The following is a 16,714-nucleotide window of genomic DNA, read 5'->3' on the forward strand; positions in this document are numbered from 1 at the left end:
GTGTTACCCAGACCTCACTTTCAGAATATCTGAACCTTCAGTGGCTTTCAATTACCTACAGATTACGGTTTGGCATATAGCTCTTCTGTGATTTGGTTCTGACCTACTGCCTATACAGACTTTTGTCCTGCCTGCATATGCCCCTCCACCTATTCCAAAACCTCCTGATAGGACTACTATCTGCTCCCTAGAAACATCATGCTCTCTCACGCTTCTCTACTTAGCCACGTGATGATTCCTCTGACCCATGTGGTTATCCCACTTATTTCCACCTGGTAGAGTCCTACACATGGGTCAAGACCGAGGTCAAAACTTCATCTTCTCTGTGACCTTATCTTCACTCCTACATAGGATCACTTTTCCTTTTTGCATCTCTGGAAACTTTGTGCTTTTCTCTATAATAAACTTATTATATCATGATGCAATTAGTTGGGCTACTGTCTGTCTACTCCACCAAAATGTAAATTCTTTGAGGACAGGCACAGGGTCAATATTTGTTTTTGTCCTAGTTTTTGGTATATACTCTGTGATCAATGAACGAATGAATAAATGAATGACCTGCCTTTTTACTAAGGGCTGCATCACGCAGTGGCTATTTATATACTATAGCCACACTGAGGAACCTCACTAAACAATCATCTGGTGTTCTCGTGATCAAAAGAATGGAGATGACACAAGTCTCCACTGATAAAACATAGTTAATTATTTTTTATTTGTGACAAGAAAAAATTGTTATTTTATTTCCTTTTCATTCCCAAATTATTACCAGTGGTAAAAGTCAATGAAACAAATGGGTGCATCTTGTCTTTAGGAACTTGATCAATGTAGTGTTTCACAGGTGAGTATTTCAAGGCATGATTAAGAGTAAATTATAAGTGGTCAAGGCACATTGGGTTGTATAATTCTTAAACTGATTATACAGCACCTAACATTATACACTAACAATAGGTTTAGTATGCTCTGCTAACAATGTTCATTGATACTTTTCCTTCTAGGAAACTGAGATCATGAAAGAAATCATGCAAAATGGACCAGTACAGGGTAAGCTTGAGTGAAATGTAGTTGGTTCTTATTTATTTCTTTAATTAACAATATTACCTTTTAATTCATGCAAAAGGAGCTTAATAAAAGAAAATTTTTACTTTTAGAGTGTTCATAAAGGTTCAACAGTTCTAAGATCAGAGCAGTTATAGGGTATATGTTTACCTAATACCTTCATTCTCTGCCATTTTATTTTAAGAAGATAGATTCATAAATTGAATTCCTAAATATTAGTGACACATTTGATGAAAGTCTGCTAAGTCTTTCCAAAAGTGATCATGGGCCAAACAGACAGTCAAACATGAAATGCTAAGTGGTGGAGTTCATTTAATTATTCAGTCATATTTAAGAATCGTACATAGTATTAGAAATTTCCTCACCTTCATTTTAAAGAGATTAGGTAATGGACTGGAAAAAAAAATTGAGCTTTAGCAGTAGAAAAAATCTAAATATTTTCCCTTTCCATAAACTCAAAATACATTAAATAAGCCAGTGTGATTTTTGTGTTTTATAAAATGCCTTCTATTTTCAATTTGTAAATGTTTTATGGATAGTAAATTAACAGTAAAAAAATAATATACCGACTTTACATTAACTTTGATTTTTAAGATATTATCTCTGATATGTAGTTCCTCTGCTTACCCATTGAATTTTATTTTGCACCACTGCAATGTATGAAGTAGATAAGTTTATAGAGTATATTTCCTGTACTAAACATTGCCTTGAAGAGCATAGAACAAACCCAACGAGGCCTAAAGTGGAAATTCAGGTTGTGAACATGTGAAAGGCCCAAAATATATTATCAGTGTAGTGGAATGAACCAAATAAATTTAAATTAACCAAAATTAAATTTAAAACATTTGATATATACCAAAGGAATTATTGGCCAGCATCTGCTTTTGCTTTTCTGAATGCTGACCTAATTAGTACTGGTTCAATATCTAGCAGGAGCCACAGATTTTGAATTTGTGGTGGAATAATTTTTGTCGATCATTATCATCACTTAACATTTATCGAGAAACCAGAGCTTACACTAAACATGTCCTGAATTTAATTCTAAAAATCCTGGGACCTTAAACAAAACACGAGCAAATGAAGAGAATTTTTTTCCCTTATAGTTATGTAACTTTTAGTGGCTGTTAAAAGACTGTGGGTATCAATGTGATTTACGTGCATGCTTCGATAAGTTAAGTTCCTGTGACAGATTTAAAGGAGCACAGGCATTGGAAGTCAAGGCTGAATTCAAAATTCCACCTTTGACATTTTCTACTTAAATGACTCTGGGCAAGTTATTTAAGCTCTCTGAATCTTCAAGTCCATTGTAGTACTTTCTCAAGTTTCTGTCTTCTCTTTTAATCAGTCAAGAAATTTGGATCATAATTCTATAAAGTTGACAGCCCCGGAGGTTTGTTTTATCGTCAAGTACTTAAATGTTCATGAATTTCCCATAATGAATCATAAATAATCAAAAGTAAGAATCACAGTAAGAATCTACGATAAACATTTTACAACAGTAAAGTTGAAATCCAAATTACTCAACACGTGTCAGGAACGTACCTCCCGCCAACCTGAGCCAGGAGCAGGAGATAAAGCTGCAGTCAAGGTGGGCTCCCTCATGCCCTCAGCCTCGTCATAATGCTGCGTAGTAAGTTTGCTGCAGTTTTCCAAAAGTAAAATTGCACTTCAGTAACTTATGTAGTTATATCTTTAGGGGTTCATCAAGTCTGTTTTGGTGTCAGAAACTGAAGCAAGGGGGCACCTGGGTGGCTCAGTTGTTAAGCGTCTGCCTTGGCTCAGGGTGTGATCCCAGGGTCCTGGGATCGAGCCCCACATCAGGCTCCTCTGCTATGAGCCTGCTTCTTCCTCTCCCACTCCCCCTGCTTGTGTTCCCTCTCTCGCTGGCTGTCTCTGTCAAATAAATAAATAAAATCTTAAAAAAAAAAAAAAGAAACTAAAGCAAGGAGCCACCTTCAAGTTCGTTGTGATGGTCTCTCTCCCATGCTTCTTCAGTTGGTACTGTTTCTCAGCAGTGAAGCGTATATATTACTCCTGGTGCTTAGGGAGAGTTGAGTAGAGCTGAAGGGGTCAATGTTTCTATAGAGGAGAAAAACCACTAGCACTATCTTCACATTTATATAAGTGCTGGTTGACTCATCTTGCTGTAGATGCAATCTGTTTGTCTGCACAGCATTGCCTGGGCTAACATACAGCATTTTCTCCTCTCTCAGTACAAAAGAATGTAAAACGCAATAGAAAGCTAGATAAATAACACAGTGTGCGTTCTTCTAAAATCTGTAGAATTAAAATAAGTTTAGGTGCTGAAAAGAGAACAAAATAAGATCTGCATAAAGTACAGTTATATAAATTCTGAAAATCCAATGGGAAGGTATTTTATTTATTTTAGAGGGATGTATTTTTAAGGTAGATAAAGAAGACTTAACCTCTTTTGAGAATATTTAAACAGCATCAGAAAAGGCATGAAACAACAAAGGAAATGGAAGATGGAACACTAAAAAGTTATATTTGCCTTTGGAGTAGAATTTTCATTTTAGGATCTATCAAGTGCTTGTGACCTTAGTTTTTATTTTATTTAAAAAACATGTCAAAATAATATAGACAAGCATTGTGCACTTATTAGGGTACACCTACCTAGTCCCAACTAAAAATATTTTTAATTCACGTCTTCTAGAAGTTTAAAGTCTTCACCCCAAATTGTCCAAGCCCTTCAACAAAGCATCACACAATACAGAAAAGAAGTAACCTAGGTGAGGGAATGAAGGAGAACTTTATCAAGTAAAAGCTCTTACTTTCTAAAGAATACAATGGTGGCTTAGCTCTCCGGAGCTGGGAGGATGAAATCTTGTCAGAGTATTCTTTTGCCAAAGGTTTGCTTTTTATTCAAACTCACCAAGGAAAGATTTGTATTTACTTCCAAGGATTAAGGGCAATTACTTTAAGCCCTGTTTGCTAGGTTCACCCTTCACTGCTAGCTTAATTGGAGTTTTAAGAGGCTCGTGGTGAAGACCAAGGTTAATGGAGAAATAGCAATCACTAGCCAAGTGGAGTGGGGCTGCTCTGCAAGGGTCTCCATTCCTGGTAACAGTGCCTCTGTCAATTAAGAATAGATGGTGTTTTAAAGGTATAATGTGTACTTAAGTAATATTCTAAACAGCTAAAAGCTGTTTTTATAAGAGAACAACAACAAAAAAATTGCAGCAATTAAATCAAGTAGAAAAGAAAAGTAGGCTGAATTGCAAAGTCCCTTCTTAGATTCTCCTTCTGGCAATTTAACCATTGATTGCTCTGTGAGAATTTCTAGAGATTTTTAAAGAGATTTGTTTAAAACTGTTTCATTCTGTTGGGTTTTGTTTTAGCCATAATGCAAGTCCATGAGGATTTCTTCCATTATAAGACAGGGATATATAGACATGTTACCAGAACAAATGAAGAGTCAAGCAAATATCGAAAGCTCCAGACACATGCCGTCAAACTCACTGGGTAAGGCAAATTCTTAAAAACCTTCACTTAATGCTTTTTGAAAATGAAACTGAACATACGTGTATAAAGTGCATACAGGTACCAGATTTCTCCTTGGTATAAGAGAGTTCCATACAAATTAAAAAGTATCCAAACTTTGTCACTATTAAGTCATTATTTTAAAGTCTGGTTAAAGGGTAACTCAACATTCTGGAAAAGATGATCATTTCCTGTCTCTCAGTTATGAGTTTGTTCTAAAAATCTATTTTAAGAAGAAGGGAAATATATTATTGGAATAAATTCTGCATATGGCCTAAGCAGGGGAAGGGTACAAATCCAAAGCATATTAGGATTTGAGGAGAAGGTTTTAGATGGAATTACAAATGGTAGCGATTAGCAGGGAGAAAGGATAGGGTCACCTTTAATTCAGTACAAGATTATTTTTTGTATTTCTGTGAGCATTTTAGAAATTACACTTATCAAATTGTGAGTAAAATACATTCATCTCTACCAGGGCAAGAAATAGCTTCAAAATTGGGTTGCATTTCAAGAGTAAGTAGTTTCACAAATAGACTGTACTCAAAAGGACAGTAAGGTCATTTGAGACCACTTTCCTAGTGCCTTCTCCAGCTCATTCTGACTCTCCCCTGTCTTTGAGCTCTTTCTTGTAATGTCTCAGTCCAACCTCAACAAAATGCTATAGGAAATGTTTCTGGGTCTTTTTCTTTCACTTCCATCCAAAACCTCACTATTCTCACTTTGCCATCGTGGTAAATGACTTTGTTCCTGTTGAACACGTCCTTCCTCTCTAAATTTGATTGAGCCTGCACTTAAGCAACCTCAACTCCAACCAAATTGCTGCCTTCTTCTTACTAATCTTTGAAACATTCTGAGTCAGTTCTAAGGTATGTAAACATGTTATCTTCTGTGATGTCTCTGTAATCATCGTCCCATCTTTATTTTATTTATTTTACTTTTAATTTTTTAAAAAGATTTTATTTATTTGACAGAGAGTACAAGCTGGGAGGGGGGGGGGCTGAGGGAAAGGGAGAAGCAGACTCCTGGCTGAGCAGGGAGTCCAACACTGGGGCTCAACCAGGACCCAAGATCATGACCTGAGCCAAAGGCAGACACCCAATTGACTGAGCCACCCAGGTCCTCCTGTATCTATTGATTTCTTAACAAAATGAAGAAAGTTATCATTCTTATACTTCTCCCCACATCTCTTCCTCTCATACATTTTATATTTATTGGTAATATTATGATTTTTACATATTACAGGATTATAGAATTTACATTCTGCTCTGAAACTATAATATTAATAATTGTTTAAACTTCATTGTGTATTAATAGAGTCAGTGATAAGCAAATATTTTTATGATGGCTTTTCTGTCCTTGAGCTTAATTTTTATCAGTTATTTTGTTGAATAATTTTGTTGAATTATTTTCCAGCATGTCTTCTTTTTAAATTTATTATTATTTTTTTATTTATTTTTCTTTTATCAAGAAGGACTCTTAATGCCTGCAGTCCCTAATTTCTTACATGTTTGAGAAAGTGTTTGGTTTCCTTTAATTCAAGAATAATATTAGGTGTAAAAATCTGGGACTACAGTAACTTCAGAACTTTGGTGTCGTTGCTCCAGGGTTTCTGACATTGAGTTTTCCTGCAGAAAAATCTCTGATTTAACTGAAATTTGTGATTCTTGGGCCCATGCTCATCAAATCAACTCTGCCCCCTTAGTTCACAGCCCAGAGAATTTGGTGGGACTCAGAATATCTTGCAAGTGTCTTTGCTGTCATATGCTACTCTTTGCCTTTATTTTTGCTTCCCTTTGCTCCATCTTTCAACCATTGTCTCTGGTTTAGCCAGGACTTAGGCAGCCCAGTGGGCTTCCAGTGTAGTTTATTCTTTGGCTGACCTCCCTTGGGTGTAGTGGGAAGGGATTGATATAATCTCATTGCCGTGGCCTGCTCATGCCCTTGCTATAAAGATCTTGAGAGGTATTTCTGGACTGTCTTGCATCTTTTTAAGGGGAAAATGTATTTGTTAAGGTCTGGAGATGAAGGGGGAGAGCTGTGGTCAGGTTGTTTCTCAGCATTTACTTGTGTTTTGCTGCAGAACAAAATGTGTTTTTTTATGATTACTCAAAGTTGTTATTTGGGATTATGGTTGTTTGCTTGGTTCACTAAAGGTATAAAAAAGTACTGAAATTTTAAAATCTGTTTTGCTTTTTCATTCCTAATTGTTGAGTTATTTTTCAGGAAGGAAATAGGATACAAAACTAGAAATTCAGCTCTGCTTTAGCTCCATTTTCTTTCAGTTTGAAAATCATATTCCTTCTAAACCTCTCCTTCCTATATGTTTCAGTATTAATTTTTGTCTTTTCTAATAATGTTCTTGATGTGGAAAATTTTCCTACCACATACCTGATGATTGAAATGAGGTTTCTTCTTATTTAGAGAACTATGAAAATGCCAGCATTGAGGTGGAGACTTTCTTGATTTATTAGAACTGATCGTTCATCATCTCTACCACCTGTTTAGACATGTTGGTCATGTTTTCTTCACTGTACTCCTAAACTCTTTCATACTGGGGTTGAACAAGATATAAATGTGTTTATATTTAATTACACGGACACTCTTTGTGTATCTTCCATGTTCAATATGTCAGTTGCAGTAATGTGTTCACTTTTATAAACTCCTAGGAATTTGAGACCTTTATAAATTTACCTCACATGTGTGGCAATTAGCAAGCCTTATTTTGCTAGTAGGCAAATTACTTTTTGAGAATATGTTTATTTTTCAGAAATATTTTAGGTCATCTGGGCATTGTTAGGTGCCTTGGAGCAGTAGATTTTAATTCATTTCTCCATTAGTAATTCCTGATGGTAATTACTGCATTCAGAAAATTAATGCATCAGTGAATTAGAGAGTAATCAAATAGCCTGAGTAAGTTAATGTTCCTTATCAGAAAGCTTAATATTCTCCTATGAAGTACCTTACAAATTTATCACAACAAATTCTATTTGCTGCCCTTTCTGTAAAAGACAAAGCTATTAGATTTAACTTACTTGAACAAATGAATTTAAACTTCTATCAAGTGCCCAGCAGTGGGGAGTATAAGGAGGATTAACACATAGTCCTGCTCTCAAGGAGTTAGGGAATGAGGCAGACACATTGACAATTGACTGTAGCATAAGGTAATAAAAGCTATATATTTCTACGTGTATAAACACAGAATTGTGGTAGGTAGAGAAACACTTGTAATGACTTTCTTTGCTCCTAATAATCAATTTTACTTTACTCCTCTCTCTTCTCTTTCCAAAATGTTTGGAATATGGATACTATGTTGTAAAAGATTTAATTGAATAAAATTTAATTGAATAAAAAAATGCTGTCAACTTTGAGATAAGGCATTATTTATACACCAATAAAAAGAAGAAAATATTATCACTTAAACTAAGAAACTCCAGTGATTGTTAGATGTATTTCAATTTTAGAGATGTTAAAATGTGGGGGAAAGGTGTGTCTTGCTATATATATATATACATATATATATTCCATTTGAGATTGTTTTTTCATACTGCCTAATGTTCTCTGTATTATGGCTCTATTCCACATCTATATAACCATCACAGTATCTTATGTCTCTGTCCATCAAGGGTTCTGAGTTTTCCTTCAATCCCTAAGTCAGAAGTTGATAAAGTAATGTAGTTAATACATGTACTTTTATGTCTGATCTCAGGAATCACCACTACAACTCAAATTCTAAAAATATCTAGCAGATATAAATTTTAGAAAATGAAAGGCAATCATTAGGATAAACATTGATGTTTCCTTGTATTGTCATTCTGCTTGTGAGGCAGAATTTTGTTGAAGATAGTTTATATATCACCAAAAGAGATTGATAAAATAATTTGAGGACATATTTTTGCCATTGTTCAATAATGTCTTATGTGAGGGTTCATTTCCTCACTAAATATTTACTGAGTACCCAAAAGTGCTAGCAGTTGGTTTAGGTGTTAGGGATGTATCGGTAGACACAGTTCCTGATCCTCATTAAATTTATAGTCTATTAATTGACATATAGCTATTAGGTATATAAAATTGTGTTTTGGTGCTAAACATTGTGTGTGTGTGTGTGTGTGTGTGTGTGTGCGCGCGTGCGTGTGTGTGTGTGTGTGTGTGTGTGTCTGTCTGGAGTCAACAGTATCAACTTTTTTTTTTGAGTTCTCCTCATTTTCAACCACTTAGATGGACCTAGAGGGTATAACATTACGTGAAGTAAGTCAAGCAGAGAAAGAGAAATACCATATGATTTCATTCATATGTGGAATTTAGAAACAAAGCGAAGAATAAAAGAGAAAAGCAAACAAAAACCAAACTCTGAAATACAGAGAACAAACTAGTGATTACCAGAGGAAAGGTTGGTGGGGATGGGTGAAATAGATAAAAGGGATTAAGAATACACTTATGGTGATGAGCACTGAGTAATATATAGAACTGTTGAATCATTATACTGTATATCTGAAACTAACATAACACTGTTAATTATACTTTGATAAAAAAAAAGCATTATCAACTTTTTTACTTATAAATATTGCATAGTGACCCAGAGAGAAAGGAGACAAACCATTGTGAAATGGAAGCCAGAAGAAAAGCAAACATTAAAATAGTCCAAGAAGAATAGACTGAAGAAAAACAAAGGTGTTTTGCAAGTAGATTATCAATGATAATTTCAACTTTTTTAAAATCAAATTGAACACCCCAAAATATATTAAAAATGCTGTAAAGTGATTGAAATTGGGCATGTTTCCCATATGTAACTGTGAAGACATCTGGTTTGAGTGATTCACCAAAAAATCATGTCCAAAGTTTCTGTAAACTTTGATGCAAATTCATTATATGACTTAAATTGGGTACAAATAGAATGCTTCTAAATTTCTCTTTTCTATATATTCAACAAATATTTAAAAGAGAACTCGTTGTTCCTGATACTGTGCTGAATAGTAGGCATGGTGAGACAAATAACACTGCTTGCCTTCACACTACAACCAGATATTAAACAAAACCCATAAAAATGTAAAGTTATGATAGATTTTACAAAGACATGGTAGAAAGTGGTAAGGGAGTTTAAAATGCTTGAAATAGACTTGAAGATCTGAGAAACGTCCCTGAGGCAGTAATGTCTGAGCTGAGATTTTTGGGTTGTGTAGGCACAGACTAAGGGGCAACTTGTATAAAGACCATATGGTCAGAAGGATACAAAACATTACATAAACACAAAGACAGTTGTGTTTGCTGACTCTCAGAAGACAGGGACTTGTAGCCCATTTTACAGAATGTAGTCAAGTATGTTAAGTATTTGGTTAAGGATTTTGAGCAATGGGAAGTCACTAAAGTGTTTTCAATAGGAATGTGGCATGATCTTACTTTGTATTTCTTTTAAAGATTGATTTTACTATAAAGAATGTGATACAAAAGACAAAGTGTAGTAAACCAAGTAAAAGATAACAGTCTGGACTTGATAAGCTGGTGGAGGAGTTGGAGAGACATGAATGGATCAAAAAATATTTAAGGAGAAAAGCTGGCAGATTGGATATGGTTTTGGAATAGAGCTTGGACAATGAGATAGGGAAGGAGTTATTATTGGGCCTGATGATTTTGAGATGTCTTTAAGACATAAATATGCAGATTGGCATCAGAGAAGACAGATATACTGAACTCAAGGTCATAGGAGAGATAAGGTTTGAAGATGGATGGGACTAAACAGAATAAGAAAAAAAAGAAAGATTGTGAGACCATACCATGGGAAAATCCAATATTTAATGACTGGCTAGAAAATGATGAGTCTACAAAGAAAGAAAAAGGAGGCCAGCAATTTTTTTGTTTGTTTGAAGATTTCTGATAAAGCTATAAGTCTATAAGAATGACAATCCAGAGTAAGTTAAGAGATTGGTTTTAGAGGGAGACTGAGTGGCAAATTTCTTGTATCAGGAGAGAAGACTAAGAGGACGAGGTTAGGTGAAACTTTTGTAGCATTTAAGGTAGGGGTAAATTGAGGAAAATTCCCATTAAATTGTGCTTTTTTTTTTTTTTAAATCTCCAGACTGTAGAAGGTAAGGTTATCTATAAAGGAAAGAGGTGGCGAGATGCATTATCAGAAATTTGATGTGTACACAGTGATAGTTTGCAATGGTCATCTAGGTGTTAGGAGAAGCAGTTACCCAGAGGAACCTGAAGGGAATGCTACACATTGCTGATGGTACCCTTCAGCCCTCCGTGTGTGCTTTCTACAGCTGTAGTCAGCTGCTTGGGTGTTTGCAGCAAGAATGGGTACTTGAATTCATTCAAGATGGACAGTTTTCCAGATGGATACAATGAAGAGTCAGAAAAACAAGAGTTTTAGGGTATGAGCATTGACCTAAGCATCGCTACAGTGATAGAAAGCTTTATAAGACCAATGAAAAGAGAGACTTGATGGATTTGGAGAAAATAGAAAAATCATTAGATTAGAGATCATGATGATTTTAATTTCGGTGATTTTGTGATTCTCTAATTTATTTTTCTAATCTTTTAGATTTTTAATCATTATTTATGAGAAAAAAATATAATCATGTAATATTAAGGATGTAATATTTTACAGATTATGAATACAGTGACTAAAGACCATAATTTTTTTATGTTAGTGCCTAATTATGTTGTAATACTGATTGTCTATTTTGTGGTCATAAACCTTTGATATCTATCATATCTATCTATGTATCTATCCATCCACTGATCCATCCATCCAATCAAAGATACTTGTTGTCTAAGAAAGTATAAAAATATTTCAGTCAAGTTTCCAACATATTTTTCCATATTTTCTATACATATCATAAATAACAAGATTCCAGCAGCATTATTGTTATTATTTAGTGCCATTACAAATTATTTGACATAGCCTTAGTGTGACCACCACTTGTTTTTCCCTCATTGATCTTTTTTTTTCTTCTTCTTCCTTTCTGAATAACAACTAAATATTAAGCATGAATTTTCATCCTACATTATGTTTAACCCATGGCAAATTGATAAATTCTGAGCAGATGTTTTAATTAGAGGTTTTTAATGCATGGCAAAGTCTAAGACAGTTGAATGAACATTTCAACTATACTTACTTTGAAAATGCAAATAAATATGTGATAATTGGTACAGACCATACAAAAACATTTAATTTGGGTGTTAGGATCTCTTTGAACTGCAAAATGCTTAGTTCTTTCTTGTTTTTTGGAGGGTGTGTGTACTGGTTTGAGTAACAATAATGGTGCAACAAATACACTAAAAATACTTAATAGTTCAAATATGTTAATAGACTTGTATTTCTTCTTCACATAATAGTTCAAGATGGGTGATCTAGTTTTTGGGTGGCTCTCTTCCATATGGTTTCAAGGCCCAAGCTCTTGACACGCTGTTGTTCTGCCATCTCTTAGGGTCACATGTGATTTCAGTCAGCTCATGGAAAATGAAGAAGAGCATGAGGAGGGCTCCTTAAATTCACTTATGTAAAGTCTTGACTCAGTCATGACCCTTATCACTCCATTCACATTCTTTTTGGCTAGAGCTCATTCACATGGCTCCACCCAACTGCAAAGGTGGATGAAAAATGCAAGAGATTTGACAGGAACATTTTAATATCAGAACAAATAGAGTGATATTTTGGAGTAGAATTCCAAATTTTCATAAATCTTAAAGAAAAAAACAAAGACACAAATTTTGAGTTTGTGGAGGCTGATTTGGTCTCCATCTCCCAGACCCTCTTCGATTATGTGTTCTGGTTTTAGAAAATATTCATTGAAAAATTTTGAGAGTCTTTGCTTCACTAGATTGAATAAATTAATTAAAGTATTTGGTGCCAACTTTATCCATATTCACTGATGTAGTAGTGTTGTACAACCCTCATACTTAAAAATCTTTATGAGATGAGAATTATTATCCCATTTTACCAGAAATCAGAGACTGAGAATGTTTAAGAAACAACAACAACAACTTTTCAGGTCCTACTGGCTTCAATAAGAATATCCGACCAAAACTATAAGAAAAGTCCAGTGCCAAGATTCATTCGAAGGCTGTTTACCACATAGGCTTTCTAAAGCAATTGCTGTCTTTTCTCTTTTACTAAATATTTTCTTAGGGTAAAAATAGATGTATCCTTTTTCCTATCTAAAATTCGAATCTCACTTACTTTGACCACACGTCTTCCATCTGTACATAAAGACTTTTGCTTGATTTTTCAACAAGAAACTTTTTTAAAGTCCATAATGTGTGTCAAGTAATGTGATAGGCATTAGGAATCCAAATACCAGTAATTTACTACCCCTGGCCTCAAGTAAGTTGAGAGAGAGAAAGGGGTTGGGGGTGGAGAGGGAGAGAGGGAGAAAGAGGGATAGAGAGGGGGAATGGAGGAAGCAGGTGCTAACACACTATATCTTAAGAGTAAATATGGAAATAGGATAGGAATTTATACTGAGTAGTGAGGATGTCCATCATATAGAAAGGCTCATAATTCTCATTTCAGGGGCCAGAGAAGACTCCTGGGAAGAGGTGGCAAGTGGGAGTTACTAAAGGTATATGGGAAGAGAAGACCATGTTTCAGGAAAAGTGAGCAGCAAATGCATACTTTCCCAGTGAGAGAAAACATGACATATTTACGAAATTGGATGGAATTTAATATGGGTTGAGTGTAAAGTGAGGAGGAATCTAGTAAAAATAAGACTAAGAGGTAGCCAAGTCAGAGGGGCATTCTATTTCATCATAATTTTCTTACTTATCCCACAAAGCCTAGCCTGGCTCTGACAGCTTCACTCTGAGTTCGCTTCATATTCCTCCATTATCACTATATTAATTTACATGTCTTTTCAGCAACATTGTTTAGTTTATGGTAAAAGTTCCAGAAAGTGTCCAGGTGACATCTCTCCCCATATCCTGTGAAGTGCTGTTCCCAATAGAGACCAAGATAAGTCTTTCACATTTACAAGCAGTTCAGTTCAGCATCCTAGTGCTGAGTCATTCTACTTTGAGATGAGATATATCTAAGAGCAGCAACGTCACCAAAGAGAAGAAATGGGATTTCAATGGGATTTCAAATAGGGTTTGAAAAGGAAAAGGAAGCTTTCTTTTCCTGATGCTTTATGGCAGAGCAGAGCTCTGGGAAATACATACATATACACACTTGGCTGGTTTTCAGATGTTTACACTCAAGCAATGGAGACAGCCCCGGAACCAACTGTGTAATGTAAGTGCATTGGTTCTGAAATGAATGGAAACACAGAGGAGGGAAACTCGCCCAAGAGTGTGCAGGTGCATTGGAAATAGCACAAGTGAGGAGTAAACTAGGAAATGACTCTAGAATAAAGGTAAATATATTAATTATTCCTTTGTATTTCCTCTTCTGTGAACTCTAATTTATCCTTGCCCTTTACTCATTTTTCTAATGGAGTCTTAATTTTTAAAATCTAGATGTTATGTGTGTGAGCTCATAATGCATTGAAAGAATTAATCCTTTTACATTATTGACTAAACTCTGGTTTATTGTTGGCTTTTAGAAATTTATTTTTAATGGTTTTGACCTGGACAATACTTAAAGTTTTATTCTACCTTTTTAAAGTTTTATTTTTAAATTAATTGAGTAAAAATGTACCTGGAAGATATTGGGGTAAATGACGTGTGGTGACCATTTAATTTTTTTCTCCTCCAAACTCTGAGCTAAAAGCATCAAGGCCATAAAATGAATAGCCCACTTCTTCCTTACTCTTTATAATGTATTCTATTGCTTATTAAATTCTTACATAAATTTATTAAGGTTTGATTCTGGGTCATCCTGTTCAAAATACTATCTATTATTCAACTCCTACCAATTTAATACCAGATGGTGTTTGCATTGCTTCATCGCTCTCATTTTTTCAATATTTATGTAGTTATTTTTCCTGTTTATTTTTCCCATTGAGATTTTAAAAAAAAACCAAAACCTCAGAGCAACTTAAATTAGAACTTGTTTTATTTATAAAGAAGACAGCATAGATTTTTTTTACTTTCTAAAGACTATTATTAAGAATACTGAATTTATTTTTCACTAGAGAACTGCTATTCTTCAAGGATTTTGTTTCTGGAATATTTTTTTTCTCTATACACTGAGATCTTTATATCGTTCTTAAAGGCAACTTTCAAAAATGGAGCTAACTGGCTAGCTAAGCTGTTATTTTATTTCACTTATATTACCAAGTTGAAGTATTTCAATAGTAAATAATATTAAAGACAAAAGAAATATTAAAATGATAATTTGATTAAACTGACTAAAAAATTAACTATTTTTCATAGTTAAAATATTTTGTCCATCTAGGATCTACAAAAGACCATGGATTTTTATATCAAGTAACCTAATGTAAAAGAAGAAGACATTGTGATATAGATTTTCCAGAGATTACACACTGGTTAGATTCAGAACCAATACTCAGTTCAAGCCACTTCAATACTAATCTTGTTTGATAAACCACTGGGACACAACACAGTGTTGAGTATGTGTGTAGAAGTCAGGCACATCTAAATCATATGGCTGCCATTTGTTTAGTTGTATTTAGCCTTTTGTAAGCTGAGGATAAAAGGGTGTTTGTGAGGGATAAATGAGATGCAGACACTCTATTTGTATGCTTGATATATGGAAGCGTTTAATAAATGCTTTGGATTATTACAATAAATATTATTATTGACTACTATTAGTTGATATCAAAAGTGGAAATCATTGAGGCTATATTTGTAATTAGATATATAGTAATGACTTTTTAAATATGCTGTACTTTGCCCTAAATCTATAACATTTTGAAATAGGTTAAAATTTTTAAATGATGTTCTCAAATTATGGTTTTCAGATTCCTTCCTTGTGAATGAAAGCTGAACTTCTTATTTGAGAAACTTGAACTAATTATTTGGAAAATGAAACCATCATGTGTATAATAAACAAGTGATATCATCTAAATTTTTTTTAAAAAATGGACTCATTGTTCCTTTTCTAATACTTTCAAAAATGTTTAATTCATGTTTTATAATATTGTTATAACATTGTACAATTTTATTTCAAGATTTCTCAAGCAAAACCACAATTGCTATTTGGTAATTGACTTCAGAATGAATTTTGCTGAGGAATGGAATGCAGAATTACATTGTGTAATTTGATATTTTGCAAAATTTGGATGAATTTAATTGAAAATACTAGTTTCAGTGGTACTATTTGGGTTTTGATGCTTTCCTAAAACATATAAAAGTGGGACAAAACACTAGTACAGAGTTTAGGAAAAATTTGGCAAAATAAATTATATTTTATGTGTTATAAGTGTAATTGGGCATTCCTTGGGTTGCTAGTGAAGACATCTAATTAAATACTATTCCTTGATTTTCTTGGAGGAAATCTGGACAGAATATGGATTTAAATTTTTTGAATAAAATTTTAAAAACCCTTTTTTTGTGTGTGAAAAAAGATGACATTAGGTAATAGAGGAAATTAGTGAAATTTGGAAAGGAAATTAGCTTTGGTGCATTGGTAGGTACAGAAAATATTCTGTTGTACACATCAAAATAACTCCAGATCAAAACAAAGCTTATTTCATGTATATTAAACTGTCCAGGGCTTTAAGAACTCTCTAACTTGGAAAGAGGACTTACCGTAATTTCGTTCCTTTAAATTAAATTCCTCTGAGGTTTAATCTTTAACTATGTGTTGGTTCTTGACTCAAGATCAATTGTCTTTTTTTAAAGCCAGAAAGTACCTTTCTAACCTGTTTTTTAAAGAGTTTTGGTCAAGGGTGCCTGGCTGGCTTGGCTAAGAGAACATGCAACTCTTGATCTTGGGGTCTTGAGTTCAAGTCCCATGTTGGGTGTAGAGATTACTCAAAAAAATAAAGAAAGAGTTTTGATCACAGTGAGTTTTAAAAATGTAATAGAAAATTTTAATATATGTTGAGATGAGTGAATGCTTTTCAATAGATCCTATGTTATATTCTATCGGTGAATTTCTGTAGTAGACTAGTTATATTTCTAGAGTTTATTATGTTGTGAAGGCTCATAGGCTATATAAACCAATGTGCATGATTTATTAGCATTTTAGTTCAAGTTTTACAGTTTTACTTATCAAGGAAACTAAAAGTCTGTTTATGTTATTACCTTTTCA

The 16,714-nt window shown here is 34.1% G+C and overlaps 1 protein-coding gene across 2 annotated transcripts in view; it reads left to right on the plus strand.

The window, feature by feature from the left end:
• Positions 1-16,714, plus strand: part of TINAG (tubulointerstitial nephritis antigen) — a 77,291-nt gene that overhangs the window by 30,508 nt on the left and 30,069 nt on the right. For both annotated transcript variants that reach the window (XM_026507207.4, XM_026507212.3), the window contains 2 exons: positions 996-1,041; positions 4,416-4,539. In XM_026507207.4, the coding sequence (XP_026362992.1) occupies positions 996-1,041; positions 4,416-4,539 (170 nt within the window). The remainder of the gene's footprint in view (positions 1-995; positions 1,042-4,415; positions 4,540-16,714) is intronic.

This window comes from Ursus arctos, unplaced genomic scaffold (assembly GCF_023065955.2).
Source record: "Ursus arctos isolate Adak ecotype North America unplaced genomic scaffold, UrsArc2.0 scaffold_29, whole genome shotgun sequence".
NCBI classification, from domain to species: domain Eukaryota; kingdom Metazoa; phylum Chordata; class Mammalia; order Carnivora; family Ursidae; genus Ursus; species Ursus arctos.